The 18008-nt window shown below is 44.3% G+C and overlaps 2 protein-coding genes across 2 annotated transcripts in view; both read right to left on the bottom strand.

The window, feature by feature from the left end:
- Positions 1–3373, bottom strand: part of LOC310779750 (uncharacterized protein) — a gene marked incomplete at its 3' end in the record, with an annotated part of 38227 nt that extends 34854 nt beyond the window's left edge. Inside the window, exons 1-3 of the mRNA XM_083640242.1 lie at positions 3314–3373; positions 1559–2031; positions 540–731 (exon numbers count right to left, since the gene is read on the bottom strand). Of these exons, the coding sequence (XP_083496368.1) occupies positions 540–731; positions 1559–2031; positions 3314–3320 (672 nt within the window). The 5' untranslated portion in view covers positions 3321–3373. The remainder of the gene's footprint in view (positions 1–539; positions 732–1558; positions 2032–3313) is intronic.
- A 6586-nt stretch (positions 3374–9959) lies between these two features.
- On the bottom strand, positions 9960–17576 carry LOC310779751 (E3 ubiquitin-protein ligase TRIM39-like; the record flags this gene model as incomplete). The annotated part of the gene is made up of 7 exons (XM_083640243.1): positions 17508–17576; positions 16032–16360; positions 15378–15617; positions 14034–14267; positions 13676–13823; positions 11631–11657; positions 9960–10558 (listed from the first exon to the last, which is right to left on the bottom strand). Exons 2-7 carry the CDS (start codon positions 16356–16358, stop codon positions 9960–9962), a joined length of 1575 nt encoding a protein of 524 aa, XP_083496369.1. The 5' UTR covers positions 16359–16360; positions 17508–17576.
- Between the last annotated feature and the right edge of the window lie 432 nt (positions 17577–18008).

An 18008-nucleotide genomic window follows, 5' to 3' on the forward strand; every position in this document is an offset into this window, starting at 1 on the left:
GGGTTGCTCCAAAGACCATCATTAGTGTGGAAGATCAATTGATGAACACATTTGTACAGATTGGCTGTTAGAAAATGGATGCAATATTAAGTAGTAGTAGTAGTACTAGTAGTAGTACTAGTAGTAGTAGTAGTAGTAGTAGTAGTAGTAGTAGGCTATAGTAGTGAGCTATAGTTTTCATTATCTACTGTAGATCAGTGATTATCAACCTTTATCATCAATTTGATCCACATTAGGTCCACGGACCCATTTGATGTGATTGTGTCTCTCTGACCCAAATCTGAGAATATTTTTATTGTTCGATATGATTTTTTGTGCAGAATTCCATGACTATCTCTATTGTAGGCAGAGCGATAACGGTGAAACTATGATCAATATAATCATTCTTCTGCATTGTCTAATTGTGTTCACTTCTTGTAAATGTATCACTTTGCTGGGGACCCCCTGGAAGTCCTTCAAGGACCCCTGGTGGTCTCCGGACTGCATGTGGAGAACCACTGATCAATGTTAATTTCAGAATGACTCTGGCCGCAGCTTACCATCTTCTTCTTCCACTCGCGCTCAGTGGAGACGATGTGGTGGGACTTGTGCGTGGCGTCTGCGCAGGCGGTGCAGATGCAGGTGTGGTCGGTGCGGCAGTAGGCCTCCAGCAGACGCTCGTGCTTCTTACAGATCTTCTCCTCCAGGTGGAAGGTGGGCTCGATCAGGCGATGGGAGGTCAGAGACTTCACCTGGCATGGATTAAGGTGAGAGCAATCATACATGTGGCTGAAGACAGCTTTTGACGGCAATGCTCTCTGGGAACAAATCCCTCGACAATTGCATTCATTTGACCGTGAGCTTGAGGCTCTTAACCCCCAACAGCTCCAGTGAATCTGCTGTTCAGCGGCTAACAGCAGGAGGCTGCTGGTGCCGGGCAGCTCCCAGGCCTCAACGTGTCTGAAGTGCAAAAATATGGAGCAAGGCATTGATGAAAAACAGCACGCAAACTCAGCAAGCCTTCCCTAGATAAAGGTAAGAAACAACAACACGCATATATGAATATGAGACGAGGATAGTCATCTAAATAATGAATGCATGAGTGAGCAGGAATGATGAAATTACCATATGGAGATGTTGAAAGGAGTATATTTTAGACATTTGTAAGGAAAATTGTATGAGGTCTGAAATAATGAGTTGCACAATAATGTCTTCTGCCATTAAAGTGTAGGTAATCATTACTAATACTATAGACACCCAACCTCAAATCTAACATAGATAATACAGTGATGTTGATGAAGTATAAAACTATAACAATAGTGATTTTGTTTTGTTTTGTTATTAATAAAAAAAAATCACTCAAGAGGAAGCAATCTTGACATAGATACTCACTGCTGATTACTTGAGTGGTCATCTACTATAGTGTGTATATATACTGTATAGCACACATCTACTATAGTGTGTATATATACTGTATAGCACACAGGCACAGTATCCTTACTCTACTATAGTGTGTACTGCTCTTACTCTGCTGTGTTTGTGTAAAGACTAATGGGGGGGATAATGTGAAGACACAAACCTTCTTGTGGTGCTTGAGGTGGGCCTCGCAGAACGACCCGGGGCAGTTCACACAGGACTTCAGCGCCTTCAGCTTCTTGCCAATACAGGCGTCACAGGGAACCTCCCCGGCTCGGGCGAACTCCCCGGTGTCCACGGCTGAGGGGTCCCCGCGGCCGGGACTTGAACTCAGATTCAGTGTGGACCCCCGTGAGCCAGCCCCGCTCCCCCCGGTGCCGTCGGCCAGTACCAGCCCCTGGAACTGGGAGGAGATTTCGGCCAGGACCCGGTTGATGCTCAGCTCGGGTCTCTTGGAGAAGCTCTTCTTGCACATGGGGCAGACAAACTTCTTGCTGTGGTTCCAGTAGCCCTGCAGGCAGGCCCTGCAGAAGCTGTGGCCGCACGGGGTGGAGACGGGCTCCACAAACACCTCCAGGCAGATGGAGCACTGGAACTGCTCCTCGGAGAGGGTCCGGCCTCCCGGAGAGCTGATGCCTGGCAGAGAGTAAGAGGCTGTGTGGGTTAGAGACTCGGGGATAGAGCTGGATACGTTTAATATCCATTTAGGAAATTCCTCGTGATAATACAATAAAACATTAACAATAACATAAGGAAGAAGCAAACGACATTAATCTTATAGTTCTAGTAGACAGACAGACTGACTGACTTAACCCATTGATACCTGATGCAGCATTTTGCGTGTATATCCCTCATTTGTGTGTGTATCCCTTTAAGACCGCGAACCGCACACAAATGCTGCATCAGGTATCAATGGGTTAAAAATGTAAAGTATACTTTGAGAAGTGAGGCAGAGTGTGAACACAAAACATATGAATGATGAGTGATGAAGGAGATGAGAAGCTGTCTTGTGTGTCAGTGCTGTTACATTGGCCAGTGTTGTTTGATCTCAGTGACCTACTCTAGATAATCAAGAGTTATCTAACACATAGTACCAATAAAATGCATCAGAAAAACAACTCTGAGCAGGAAGCAGTTATGAAAGTCTTTCTTTCCAGCGGTGGGTAAGGAACTATTCAAGGAATGCAGCAAATCAGGACTGTCCGCTTGAGAGCACCTACTGCAGGTTTAAAAGAAAACACATGACGTCCACTGTCATTTTACAGTCTACTATACAAACAACCACTACTGGTGCCTAATAATCTTTCATTTAGGTCTCAATAGTTCATCCGTTTAGTCCAACTTTGCTATTTTTCATCAAATCAGTAGCCTATAATAATATCTTCCTCACAAGGTCATACATTTTCATGTTATGTGGGCCTATAAAAACCGGCTGATAACAAAACTGTCTAAACTGATTAGTAAAAACACAATCACACTATAGGTTATGGAACACCGAACTGTAGATTATTGAGAATAGGCTACTATATTTGTTCATCCAACAGCCACTGTCTGAAACTCTAAAATGACATCAAATTAAAACCTGAAACCATCCATGAAACCATCCATAAAGCCACCATGATCATTTCAGAACGCAGCTTCATGAGCTAATGTTTCAAATGCATCGGGTTTTGTCATATAAGCCGCACAGGAACTTTCTCAAGGTTTTATTTGGAATAAATGTCCAACTTCATTTTGCACTGATTGTTCATTACAGTCGCCGACAGTAGGCTATATGTGACCACGCAGTGACCAAATCAACAGAGAACTGTGATCATAGGCAGGCAACATGGCTGTAAACACAACATATCATGAACAGCGAACCAAGAGATGATCAATAATCCAATAGTGAAAAGATGAAATATATTATATAACTCACTCTGCATGTTTTCCTCTGATTTGCAGCAGTGTCGTCTTTCGCTGTGTGCTTTGCTGTGAGTCAATCATCAACAGGTAGTCTTCCTGAAACTCAGGTGACCCCTCCCACTCTCACCAAGTCTGACACGCCCAAGTCACAGACACGCCCTCCCTTCAGTGTGTTGACGTCATTGCGTTGACGTGCTCTGACTCCAAAGAAGAAGAAGACGTGCTCTGATTTGTGCGCGGGCCGCGCGGCCTCAGTGTAGATATGCAGAAGAAGACAGCGTCAGCACCATCGTCTGCCAACAGTTATATATTAATGAGGGGAGAGCGCGAACGCTGCAATCCCCCACTCCCAACAATTATGCAGGTGAATTTGGTAGGCTATTACTTCATTTGGGTCAGCAGCACAGCCAGAGTACAACAATGGCTGCGCCTCACTCAAGGTTTACCCGGCTAGCTTATTAGCTTATATCATTAGCATTAGCGCCCGGTGGGCGATATTTTTTTCCCATGATGGCGAAGGCATGACCCGACCCTCTCTGCCTCTAATTGGCTGACTGCACTCGGCTGCTTTCGCCTGCTTCCCTATGTGTGAGATCTTACTTTATTATATTAAATGTTACAATAGCAAACCGTATAACAGTTATTTAGGCCTACTTAGCCTATTGCGCAGGCATATGGATGTATATTTTTTCTTGTCATTCTAAATTTCATCACCTTGTTTCCTCTGATTAATATTGTTAATATTAATATTGATTACCCCCACCACCAGGCTGCTACTACCCAGGCTAAGTGCCCCTCTGCTGGGCACAGACACCCAGGCCTGTAGTGATGGGAATTACGGCTCTTTGAAGGGAGCCGGATCTTATGGCTCCGTTCCTTTCTGAGAGCCGTTCAAAATAGCGGCTCCTGGTTCCTTTTTTTTTTTTAATGGGGCGCGCACTACTGTTTCTCTGAGAAATCACTAATATAATGATATGGTATGATTTGGATCAGATTTGATTAGACCCACCACTATTTCATTTTGCATCAGTGGACTGCAGCAGCATTAAATTACTCATACAGTATTTCCAGACCTAATGTCAATAAACTGCATTGTAAACATTACACAAGGTGACACCATATCATCTGCTTATTTAGTCAGTGAATTCACTGACTTAGCTGAAAGTTGGCTGTCCTTGATGCAATTCATGCAACACTTCGCTACCCAGAAAGTGGGCAGATGCACTCCGGTTTTGATATTAAGCTGAGTCCGCCCACCCAGGCCAGCTACAGCATGCGCCTAACGAGTGCACCCGACCTATCCTCCCTGCTCCATGCTCCCTGCTCAGCGGACTAGCGGAGGGAGGGAGGTCTAACCTGTGTGTGTGCTGGGGAGCGGCAGGCAGTGAAATTTGGGCACAACATTAAAACGAACGGCTCTCAAGTAAGACTCGGTTCCCTTCGTTCATAGGAAAGAGCCGTTCAATAGATTCGGGTCATTCGCGAACGTCACAACACTACAGGCCTGCCACCCCCACCACCAGGCTGCTACTACCCAGGCTAAGTGCCCCTCTGCTGGGCACAGACACCCAGGCCTGCCACCCCCACCACCAGGCTGCTATTACCCAGGCTAAGTGCCCCTCTGCTGGGCACAGACACCCAGGGTAGCCATGTAGTAGTCATGTGACATGTGGTCTCTGCATGAAGTAACAGCAGTCATGTGACATGTGGTCTCTGCATGAAGTAACAGCAGTCATGTGACATGTGGTCTCTGCATGAAGTAACAGTAGTCATGTGACATGTGGTCTCTGCATGAAGTAACAGTAGTCATGTGACATGTGGTCTCTGCATGAAGTAACAGCAGTCATGTGACATGTGGTCTCTGCATGAAGTAACAGTAGTCATGTGACATGTGGTCTCTGCATGAAGTAACAGCAGTCATGTGACATGTGGTCTCTGCATGAAGTAACAGTAGTCATGTGACATGTGGTCTCTGCATGAAGTAACAGCAGTCATGTGACATGTGGTCTCTGCATGAAGTAACAGTAGTCATGTGACATGTGGTCTCTGCATGAAGTAACAGCAGTCATGTGACATGTGGTCTCTGCATGAAGTAACAACAGCAGTCATGTGACATGTGGTCTCTGCATGAAGTAACAACAGTAGTCATGTGACATGTGGTCTCTGCATGAAGTAACAACAGCAGTCATGTGACATGTGGTCTCTGCAGGAAGTAACAGCAGTCATGTGACATGTGGTCTCTGCATGAAGTAACAACAGCAGTCATGTGACATGTGGTCTCTGCATGAAGTAACAACAGCAGTCATGTGACATGTGGTCTCTGCAGGAAGTAACAGCAGTCATGTGACATGTGGTCTCTGCATGAAGTAACAGTAGTCATGTGACATGTGGTCTCTGCATGAAGTAACAGCAGTCATGTGACATGTGGTCTCTGCATGAAGTAACAGTAGTCATGTGACATGTGGTCTCTGCATGAAGTAACAGTAGTCATGTGACATGTGGTCTCTGCAGGAAGTAACAGCAGTCATGTGACATGTGGTCTCTGCATGAAGTAACAGTAGTCATGTGACATGTGGTCTCTGCAGGAAGTAACAGCAGTCATGTGACATGTGGTCTCTGCATGAAGTAACAGTAGTCATGTGACATGTGGTCTCTGCAGGAAGTAACAGCAGTCATGTGACATGTGGTCTCTGCAGGAAGTAACAGCAGTCATGTGACATGTGGTCTGCATGGAGTAACAGCAGTCATGTGACATGTGGTCTCTGCATGAAGTAACAGCAGTCATGTGACATGTGGTCTGCATGGAGTAACAGCAGTCATGTGACATGTGGTCTCTGCATGAAGTAACAGTAGTCATGTGACATGTGGTCTCTGCAGGAAGTAACAGTAGTCATGTGACATGTGGTCTCTGCATGAAGTAACAGCAGTCATGTGACATGTGGTCTGCATGGAGTAACAGCAGTCATGTGACATGTGGTCTGCAGTAACAGTAGTCATGTGACATGTGGTCTCTGCAGGAAGTAACAGCAGGAATGTTACTAGAGCCACAATATGTTTGTCAGTGATCTGTTATTGCTGGTTGTCCACACAGGCATCAGAGAGAGATGGAAGCAGACGCAGAGGGAGAGAGTGACAGAGCCCAGGCCAGGAAGAGAGAGAGAGGAGAAAGAGGACCAGGCCAGGAAGAGAGAGAGGAGAAAGAGGACCAGGCCAGGAAGAGAGAGAGGAGAAAGAGGACCAGGCCAGGAAGAGAGAGAGGAGAAAGAGGACCAGGCCAGGAAGAGAGAGAGGAGAAAAAGGACCAGGTAAGAAAGTAGCCTAGTGATATTGTGTAGAATTTCAGGAAATGCAATGAAGGATGGCAGACCGGCCCCTGTCAAATGTATGTCCCGACCACTTTCCAAATCAAACCTACACCCACCAAGTCTGACACGGTCAAATATCACCCATGTGTAATTATTCCATTTGTGATGAAAGTGTAATTGGCTGTTTAGGTGAACCCACTTTCTACCAACCAGCCATGTCTACTTCTCCTTCATTTAGTGATGTCCTACATTTCCCAGAATGCTATCTTTGAACAAGAGAGTAAGAGATGTGAACTTGTGGTTATCAATAGTGTCCTCTAGAGAGAGAGAGTGGCGTCAGCGGAGGACCAAAATGCGAGACTCATTAGCCAATGAACAGCCAGGAATGGGTCTCGCGCTACTTTTGCATGCTAAAATAAAGCTGATAATGTACAATTTGATTCAAGGGGGGGAAAACCCTTTCAGAGTACAACACAAACTGTCCATTTTGCTGCAACTCCACAGTGCTGCTTAATCCACAACCTTACTTCCTGGAACTCTTGAGAGTAAAAAAACTGGTCCATTGGAGTGAATGGAGATGTCGGGACTCTTCTATCTACATGGCTCTGGTTATCAGTCAAAAGTGTTCGTATGGTGAACCTCAGGACATGATTATGACCCCCTCACAATGCTACACGTCTTGTTGCATTCAGAATGTTGCATTTAGCCATGATGTTTAGCGATGATGTTTAGCCATGATGTTTAGCGATGACGTTTCCGCCTGCAACCTCCATTGTAGCTGCATTGAAAATATCTGTATTGAGGGCAGATCATTTGGCCATTCATTTGAGAGAATAAGAAGAACAGACAAGACAAACCACACAACATATAGGCACAGAATACCACACACATCGTCAATCATCATCAATTAGTGTTTTATGACGTTTTTTCTTTTAGATTTGGGGGTTCAGTATCAGATTAAGTTAAAATAAAATAGAAACAAGATAGAAAAGCTGACATATATGTACTTTGAAGAAGAAGGGGAAAAACAGCTGACAAAATGATCAGGTATAGCCTATGGCACTTGACCTTGTAGCACAGTACAGCACAGTACATGAGAGTCATGGTAGACTTAAAGCAAATTTATACTGACTGCGGAGTGTCCGGTGTCTGCGGTGTTCACGGCAAGACCGTTCTCTCTGCTGAGGCACATCTTTTTATGGTAAATACGGTAGCAGTGCAGCGTCTGCGGAGAGCGGAGAATCCCCCTCCAGGCTCCCGTTGTGTTTTTAGCAGGAATGCAAATGTCACATCAGTTCTTCTGTGTGTGATCCTGATTTATATCGGCGAATAATCAATCCTAGTGCAATTGTAGGCTATTTTCAGTTTGTTTTTAGCAAGTAAGTTTGTTGTCTTCTTGTTTTTGTACTTTCCATTTAATTTCTTCGATCTCAAATCAAGTTTTTATTGACGTAGTAAATTGTAGGCTATTCAGACTTTTTTTCCCAAAAACATTGAGCCAAGGCAGCTTGTTTAAGATGGGAGGAATTATTTCCCCACCGCCATCCCCCCTCTTTCCTTTCACCTTCTTTTTTGGCTTTCATAAATTTGTCCCGACGTTTCTTCCACTTTTGTTTACAGATGTCAGGATCTGTTGACAAAACTGTACCAATTTCTCCACAAATTATTAGTAATCTGTAGGTCTTTGTAGTCTTGGGTGGATGAATCATACAAATTTCTGTATTTCTGTACTTCTTCTGCCAGGCGATGCTCAAACCCGTTCATTTTGCACTGATTTCGCCGGTCACTTGCCTCGGAATTGACTGCACAAGCTCACGGCGGGCTCCGCGGAGTTACATTTTTTGAGAGGAGCGCGGAGCTCGGTGCAGTCCCTCCACAGAGCCTGTGTGGAGCGCCGCGCTCGCCGCACAGAGCCTCCGCTCCGCGAACACCTGACACTCCGCAGTTAGTATAAATTAGCTTTTACAGAGTGATTTCCCTCCCCAGAATTCTAGAATGTTCTAATTCTAACATTATTAATATTGTATATACAGTCAACATTTTTGACACAGCCATATGTACAGTTAGCAAAAATACAGAGAAAACAAAACAAACAAACAAAACAAAACCACCACCACATTGAACCCATGAAGTTACATAATGGGTTTATATAGCGCTTTTATCCAAAGCGATTAGTGGACGACCCGCTCTACCTCCTGAGCTACAGCCGCCTCAACTAGCAATAACACTGCAATAACACCAGCAATAACATTGAGTGTGATTGGGAATGGCTTGTCTTGTATGCGCATGGACATAAGTGGTTTGTTCAGTGGGTTGTAGCAGAGAAATTTAGAGAGAGAGTGGCGTCAGCGGAGGACCAAAATGCGTGACTCATTAGCCAATGAACAGCTAGGAAGGGGTCTCGCGCTACTTTTGAATGCTAAAATAAAGCTGATAATGTACAATTTGATAAAAATAAAAAATAAACTTTCAAAGTACAACACAAACTGTCCATTTTGCTGCAACTCGACAGTGCTGCTTAATCCAGGACCTTACTTCCTGGAACTCTTGAGAGTAAAAAACTGGTCTATTGGAGTGAATGGAGATGACGTGACTCTTCTATATACACGGCTCTGGGTTGTAGCCTAGTACCGCTTTGGCTATTTCTTGCTTCACGATGAATACAACACCTATTCTTCCTCCTTTCTCAGATCCAGAGTAGTTCTATTGTGTAGCTGTTCTTTCTTGTAAAATGGCCTCTGCCAGACCATCTGTCCTCTGTTATTCCAATGATATCGCAACCGATTCTGCCTATTTCATCGATGAGGAGGTGACGTTTCCCTGTGCCACAGTGTGAATATGTAATAATTAATAATAATAACGATAATAATAATAATAATAATAATAATAATTTGTTAAGTCTGAGGTTCTTCGTTCCAGCACTGCTTGTATCAGACTCTGGGGTTCCTGTGAGACGATTTCCCCCAGAGGCGTCATTATGCGCAGAGGTGCTTGAAGTCCCTCTTCTCCAGTCGTATTGTTACCGTGGTAACAGCCTACGGGTACCACTATCCACCCAATTGTCATTCGTTGATCGTGTCATAAAGTGAAAGCCTTTATATAGGATGCAACTATTCTTACACTATTCTTCACTATCTGTTTGTGATTATGACCGTTTCAACATGACAACATACAGTAAACATTGTAAATGGACCATACTTTACTTCCTGTTGCAGTGTTTGCGTATACGATAAGCACGGACAGGAAATAAACTAGGGTCCAAAGTGTTTCCTAGCAACAGAATTCCAGTGGAACCATCCAGTAGGATAGATCTTTCACTGGATTCTATCGGGATACAAGTGATTTTATTATTGTTCACAGTGTCTTCTTGCTCTTTGCCTTGGATGATGTACCTGGAGGAGTTATGCATCTTGTGCTGTCTAAGGTCTTAATTTGGAGAGGAGCGGTCTCCTTATTCTCTGTGGCCAAACAGGGGTCAAATATGGGGTAAACCTTCCCGGCAAAGTGGCACTTTGTGAAGGTGAAGATGTGGGTCTTGGCCTCCACATTGAAGAAAGACACCTGACCCTCCTCATAATCCAGGAACAGCCCTACCCTGTGGGGCCGGGGAGACAGCGTTAGCGGCAGGGCGTTGGGGGCAAACACCACACACTGCCTCCCCTCCTTCTGACCTACAGTCCACAAGCCTTCCTCTGGCGAGGGCGTGATGGGCTCCTGTCTCTTCACGGTGCCTGCAGCGACCCCTACAGCCCAGTCGGACTTGTCCTCCACCCCGACCTCCCAGTAGTGCCTGCCCGTGTTGAAGCCCTGCTTTGCCAGAGCACACGGCTTCTCCGTGAACCTGGCCGGGTTACTGGGGACTTTATGCTTCTTGGGAGACTGTCGGACTTCTTTCCCGTCCTCAGACACGAGAAGCCAGGGCCCGGCGGTGTCGGGGTCAATGGTGATGTCCTCTAGGACAGGAGAGAAGACAGGGAGGAAGAATGCTTTGGCCCAGTTACATTAACCCATTGATACCTGATGCAGCATTTGCATGTATATCCCTCATTTGTGTGTGTATCCCTTTAAGACAGCGAACCGCGTGCCCCTAAAAAATTTCCACTTTGAATATATGGCCACCCGAAAATATTTCCGCTTTGAAAATATGGCCACCTGAAAAAAATGTCCGCTTTGCATCAGGTATCAATGGGTTAAGAGACTTGGCTTTTCAAGGCTTCTTAATGGCAGGTAGTTTAAAGAGCCTGCAACGTAGCATTCTAATGCACATGTGCCAAACTCAAGGCCCGGGGGCCAAATCCGGTACTGCACCTCATTTTATGTGGCCTGTGAGAGCTATAAAGAATAGAATTTGCGCAATACAATTCTTTGCAGTACGGCTAAAAAGTTGTGGGCTACTAGTTGTCTGTTTGCCATTGTTTTCCCTATAATCTTGTTTTCAGAACTAGTTATCAAGTATTAAGTTATTACTAAAAAACTATAATAATCAAATCAGAGGCAATATGAAATATGATAACACATAGGCTTGATACATTTAAATCATGTTGCATTTATAACCGGCCCTTTGAGGGCAACCATAATGCTGATGTCGCCCGGAATGAAATTCAGTGTGACACCCCTACAGATCTTCTTCTTCTTCTTCTTACGGGTTATTAATAAAATCTCAAATGATATTGTCTGATGTGTGTTCTTTGTTGCTAAGCAACGTAAAAAGAAAGATAGACCTTGGTGTGGTAGGAAGGCCTTCAAACGACAACAAAGATATTAGCTTCACTTTGTTTCACTCTGTTCCATTTGGGAACCTCTGCTGATATTTATCAGTCACGTGATGCATGATCAGGCCATGTGGCTGAAAGGGTCACCGTCTTTTTAATGTTCTATGAGATAGAACCTTGCCATGTAAAAAAAAAAAGCATTTTTAATCTAAGGGAAAGAGTGTCTTAATTCTTTTGCTTTTTTGAAATTTATTTAATATTGATTTGTTATTTATTTGTTTGTTTGTTTGCAGTGCTAAGAAAAAAATCATACCTGCAAATTGCTGCATTTTCTTGAGCTCTGCGAGGGAAGACAGGAGAACATGATTTAAATATGATACAAGATGTTCACATGATAAAGGATGAATGGAAAAAACAAATCAAATAGTGACGTTTGCTCAGGACCAATTGGTATAAATTCTTAACACCCTTTTTTTTTTTTCATTTTTCGACGGCCCCTAAGGACTTAACCAAGTGGCAGCCTTGTCAAATTAACCTACAGTATGTGACGTTTTAAAATCAGAATTTTAAAAGAAACATAACCGGTTTGATCGAAAAATGACATTTTTTTTTAATAAAGTGACACCAAGGGGTCCTGACCAAGCAGTATTTGACAAGTTGGGAGTGAGAATGTGTTGATCCCAGCATGCTACCGTATCTCCACCATTCAAAAAATTACCGTAAATTCCGGACTATAAGACGCACCGGTGTATAAGCCGCGGGACCAAAATTGACTATTTTTTTCTTCTATAAGCCGCACCGGACTATAAGCCGCGGGTGTTTTGATGTTTAATTACCATATGAAAGGGTTCGTGCACAGAGAGGAATGTCGGGAAAGAGATCGCTGTTTGGGGAAGCTCCCATTTATTAACATTTCAACAAAACAAAACAAAAGTCAGGTCACTAATCCCCAGACAAAATCACACAACAATAGGCTACCGTATATGTGCAGCAAACCTGTAACCAGAGAAGTCAAGTCACTAATCCTCGTCTTCCTCTTCTTCCTGCGTACTGAAACCACCAAAGTCCTCATCTTCAGTGTCGGAAACGAACAGGTTCAGGGTGGCTTCGTCAACCACTCTCCTCTCTCCTTCAGGTGCCATGGCACGAGTCCGATACCTCACGAGTCCGACACCTCACGAGTCCGAAAAAAGAGGCTAACTTCCCCCAGACCCTAACCCAAAACCTAACCTCTCCCACCCCCACGCCTAAACCTAACATCCCCCAGACCCTAACCCAAAACCTAACCTCTCCCACCCCCACGCCTAAACCTAACCTCCCCCAGACCCTAACCCAAAACCATGAGGTGTCGGACTCGTGAGGTATCGGACTCGTGAGGTATCGGACTAGGGGGCAGTCCCCGTGGCGTCATCCTCTTCATCCCGCAGCAGTCCAGCGTTTTGGAACCCGTTGGTAATTGTGGATGTTTTCACACTCCTATAATATTCCGTGATCTTCCTTTGTGTGAATTCGCCGAAGTTTGTGATTTTCTCCTGATAGTCGGGAGGGAGTTGTTCAGTAGTTCTCCCCCGGACGGACAGTCCCTTTTGCCCAGGTTACGCGCGGCTGCTCTGTTTGATCGGCGGCTGCTCTCTTTTAATGCGAGATTGACTGCTTTCAACTTGAAAGCTGCCTCGTGTGAATTTCTGCGTACCTTCCCCATGGTAAGTGAGAGTGTTGCTTCTACTGCTCGTCTTGTTGTGAATATTCCTTGATCTTCCTTTGTGTGAATTCGCCGAAGTTTGTGATTTTCTCCTGGTAGTCGGGGGAGGGAGTTGTTGCCCGAGTGGCCGTTTGCTTACCGTAATTACCATATGTAAGTGGTCACGCACAGAGGGGATTGTCGGGAAGAGATGGCTGTTTGAGGAAGCTCCCATTTACCGTATTACAACATTTCAACAAAACAACATAACACAACACCACCGTTGTTTATTTTTACAGTGCACACAGTGTCCGCGGTGTGGTGAAAAGAGGGCAAGAGAGGAAATTAAAACAGAAGTGGATTTATAGTTAGAAAGAGTGCTAAAAAAGAGAGATTTTTTTTTTTTTTTTTTTTTTTTCTGAAAAAATCCATAGATAAGACGCACCGTTATATAAGCCGCAGGGGCCAAAAAACGGGAAAAAAGCCGCGGCTTATAGTCCGGAATTTACGGTAAAGCATTATATTAAATAAATAATTAATCACCATTTCCCTCATGCATTTCCCCCTACTGGGAATTGCATGCCATTGCATCATTAACCTGCCATTCAATATTCAGAAAATGTGTGGATTATTCCAAAGTTTGGAACCCAAACAACTTGACTTTACATCAAACTTACCAACGGCTGACTGCTGTCTCACTTCCAGGCTGATGACATCTTCTGCCTTCATCAGGGAGGCTCGTATAAAACCCAGGAAATCCACTTGGTTAACAGGGATGCTCTCCCAACTTTTACTTTCTGGTAGTGTGTAAGTTTCACTGAATTTCTGTTGAATGGGAAATAGTTCAACAAAAATTACGTCGTAATTTATTTCACTTTGCTTGCTTGATTTAGGTTTTGCATATTGTTTGTTGAAATTCATTGGTCATGGGCTTAAATAACGATAAATTGGATTTTGTACCTGCATTAACTTATGTGTTGCGGCTAACAGACATAGTAACGTAGTAAAAGACAAGAGAAGTTTCCCTCTCCTGACCTGGAGGAGGCTGATCTGGTCTTCTGTGTGTGACAGCTGCTCCAGCTCAGTGCTTTTCTTCTCAAGCTCAGCAATCTCCTGCCTCAGCTCCTCGAGGAGGCCTTCAAACCTCCTCTGTTCAGCATCGCGTCTCGCCTCAATCTCTTCCATAAGCTCTGTGTGGGTCTTCTCCATGGACTCCATCAAAGTCGTGAACACCTGAATGCTTGTCTCCATTTCTTGTTGCGCATTCTCCTGTGCAGTCATGTCAGATTTGAAATGAGTTCATGACCTCCGCAGAGGAACTTATGTTTTCCCTGCCTTTCTTCTGTCCGTCCGTCCGTCCGTCCATCTGTTAACAGGATTACAGAAAGACGACTGGACGGCTGTATTAGGAACAAGCCATTACAATGTGGAGCTGATTCCATCTGTGTGGGGTCAAGGGAGGGGGCGGGGCTAGGGATAGGACGGTCGTAAAGAGTCGGGGTGAGGGGGAGTGGCTAGGTGTATCTGGGTGGTGGGGGGGTGGGGCATGGTCAGGAAATGGGCGGGGCCAGGCAAAAGCTGCTGTAGCTAGGGATAGGAAGGTTGTAGAGAGCCTGGTTTCGAGGGGTTGGGGGTTGATTGGGCGATGTGGGCGGGTCAGGGTTCTGATCCGACTCACAAAATGTGCATATCATAGCAGACTGGAGTATTGGCCTTGGCAGAGGTCTGAGTGACCTTCTAGTTGTATTACTGATTGACTCTCAATTCGTAACATGGATATGGCAGGACTACACAGGACTACACAGGCAGGACTACAGGACTACACAGGCGTTTAAAGTACATTCTTGTGTCATGGTGGTGAACGAGTCTGAACTCACTTTGGTTTGTTCAATCGAATGATTGATCTCCTCAATTCTGTTGAGCCGGTCCTTGATCATCAGCTCCACCCCTCTCTCTCTCCTCTTAATGCGAGTCTGATGGTCAAGTAACAATACTACATTCACTTTTGTGTTATCTTGAGAAACACGTGTGCATGTGCACACACACACACACACACGCACGCACGCACGCACGCACGCACGCACACACACACACACACACACACACACACACACACACACACACACACACACACACACACACACGATTGCAACTTGCAAATGATGGTGATGATGTATGGTAGAATAAAGTATATTGTACTCTATTATAATTGTATTACAGTTAGAACCACAATAGTACAGTACTAGAAACTAGAAGCATCACATAAGCATCAACATACTGTGCTTATGTGATGCTTCTGGCAAAGTACTATTCTTTTTGTTATATCTGCATTGAAGTCCAAAACAACAGGAACAAAAATGACAAAACTGCAAACTTGACCATCTTTTGCTGTGACTCCGCCTCCAGCATCACGACATCGTGCTGGCTGTGGTCGGTCTCGGCGCAGAACTGACAGACGAGCTCCTCGTCCGTCCGACAGAAGCGCTCCAGGAGCCTCTCGTGCTTCCTGCACCTCCTGTCCTCCAGGTTCTCCATGGGCTCGATCAGCTGATGTCTGCTCAGAGCCGCCGCCTTCAGGTGAGGCTCCAGGTGAGTCTGGCAGTAAGATGCTGTACACACCTGTAGGGGAGGGGGGAGAAATCCATACATTCTAGCAGATAGATATTTTGTGCGAGAATATATCGTATCGGACAAATGCCAAGTATCGCGATATTTTATTATATTTTTACTATGTGTAAATTGTCGGGTGCATGTGTGAGTGCATGCTTTAAGGTTTACGTCAGTCTGTCTGCTTGACAATTTTGCTGCAAGAACAATGATTAAAGTGAGATGAACAGACTGGAAAGTTGACCTTAGATAAAACAGATGTTGGCAGGTTGTCCTGAGGGGGACATCATTTGCAGTGGGGAAAAAAGAATAAATCGCAATATCACAATAATCAATATATCACAATACAATCATATCGCAATGCTATCGTATCGTGACTTAAATATCGTGATCATATCGTATCGTGATTCACGCTCCGATACACACCAGGCATGACTTGATGGCTTTTAGCTTGAAGGCCGTGCAGACGTCACACGCCACCTCGCCAGCTTTGGCGGCTGCTTCCCTGGCCGTTACCGCGGCCGCGTTTGTCTCCTTAACGTGATCGACGACGTCTCGGAAGGAGGTGTTGATCCGAAGCTCGGGCCTCATGTAAAAGTTCTCATTGCACAAGGGGCAGCGATACAGTTTGGCGCTGTCCCAGTACTGCTCAATGCAGCTCTTGCAGAAGTTGTGTCCGCACTGAGTGGAGACCGGGTCGGTGAACAGCTCCAGACACACGGGACAGTGGAAGTCTTGCTGCGTGGCTGCCATGTCTGAAAGCACAAGGAAGAGACTTGTTTTAAATCAGACAGCAGCCGTTTAACACCCTATAGTTACTGTAGAAGGAAGTAATGTTGTAAAAAAAGATTTCCTTGTCTCTTCTCATGTACTTCTCCGAGACCTGGATGAGTTAGTTCTGAAATTCTGCTCCTTACAAAAGAAAACGTACTTTGAAATAGTAAGACAAACTCCTGTACATACAGTACTTTAACAAACTCCTGTACATACAGTACTTTAACAAACTCCTGTACATACAGTACTTTAACAAACTCCTGTACATACAGTACTTTAACAAACTCCTGTACATACAGTACTTTAACAAACTCCTGTACATACAGTACTTTACGTGAAGTGATTTTGATTCTGATCACTCTTCCTTCATCAAACAGGTTTCGACATGATGTCAAATATTAGCGGTCTATTACTCTAATATATCTGTCTGACAGACACAGGGTATGAAAGTAAAGCTAACTTCATATTACAGTAATATATCTGTCTGACAGACACAGGGTATGAAAGTAAAGCTAACTTCATATTACAGTAATATATCTGTCTGACAGACACAGGGTATGAAAGTAAAGCTAACTTCATATTACAGTAATATATCTGTCTGACAGACACAGGGTATGAAAGTAAAGCTAACTTCATATTACAGTAATATATCTGTCTGACAGACACAGGGTATGAAAGTAAAGCTAACTTCATATTACAGTAATATATCTGTCTGATAGACACAGGGTATGAAAGTAAAGCTAACTTCAGTCTTCATATTACAGTAATATATCTGTCTGACAGACACCGGGTATGAAAGTAAAGCTAACTTCATATTACAGTAATATATCTGTCTGACATACACAGGGTATGAAAGTAAAGCTAACTTCATATTACAGTAATATATCTGTCTGACAGACACTGGGTATGAAAGTAAAGCTAACTTCATATTACAGTAATATATCTGTCTGACAGACACCGGGTATGAAAGTAAAGCTAACTTCATATTACAGTAATATATCTGTCTGACAGACACAGGGTATGAAAGTAAAACTAACTTCATGATGAGATTTAATTGAATGACATTTAATCTGATCAAATGCAATCAGATGATGTTTTAAACTTACAATAAAAGAGGTGAAGTCATACCTGCAGATGCGTGTGTCTCTCTTGGCTGCTCTGCCCAGGATGAGAGGCGTGTGCTTGGAGCATTGGGATGTACCGGGCCGGCATGGCCATCTGTGATTGGAGCACATTTGCACACTTTCTTCTCCATAGAGACACTGCATGAAATAGGTCACGCCCACACCCATCACGGGGGAAAGCTCTCCGTTCACTCCCATAGACCAGCCTAATTTTCCTTGAATTAAACATAGCTAAAATCTGTTGTGTGGTGGGCTGCGCAGACAACAAATGTAAAAGCCAACAAAAAAAGTTTTTTTTGTACTCCTGAGCAAAACAAGGAAGCCATTGAGAATTGGCGAGAAGAAAAATGTGGATCTAGCTGTCAAGGAAGTAAGTTGGAGTGTTCATCTTCCGTATATACGATCTTTTGGTGCAACACGCAACCATGCACGCGACATAGGAGAACGCCAGGATTGGAGGGGGGGTTTCTGTTTCCCCCCGTTTTGGGCGTGGCTTCTGAATAAT

Source organism: Poromitra crassiceps (genome assembly GCF_964638095.1).
Source record: "Poromitra crassiceps genome assembly, chromosome: 7".
In the NCBI taxonomy this organism is placed as follows: Eukaryota; Metazoa; Chordata; class Actinopteri; order Beryciformes; family Melamphaidae; genus Poromitra; species Poromitra crassiceps.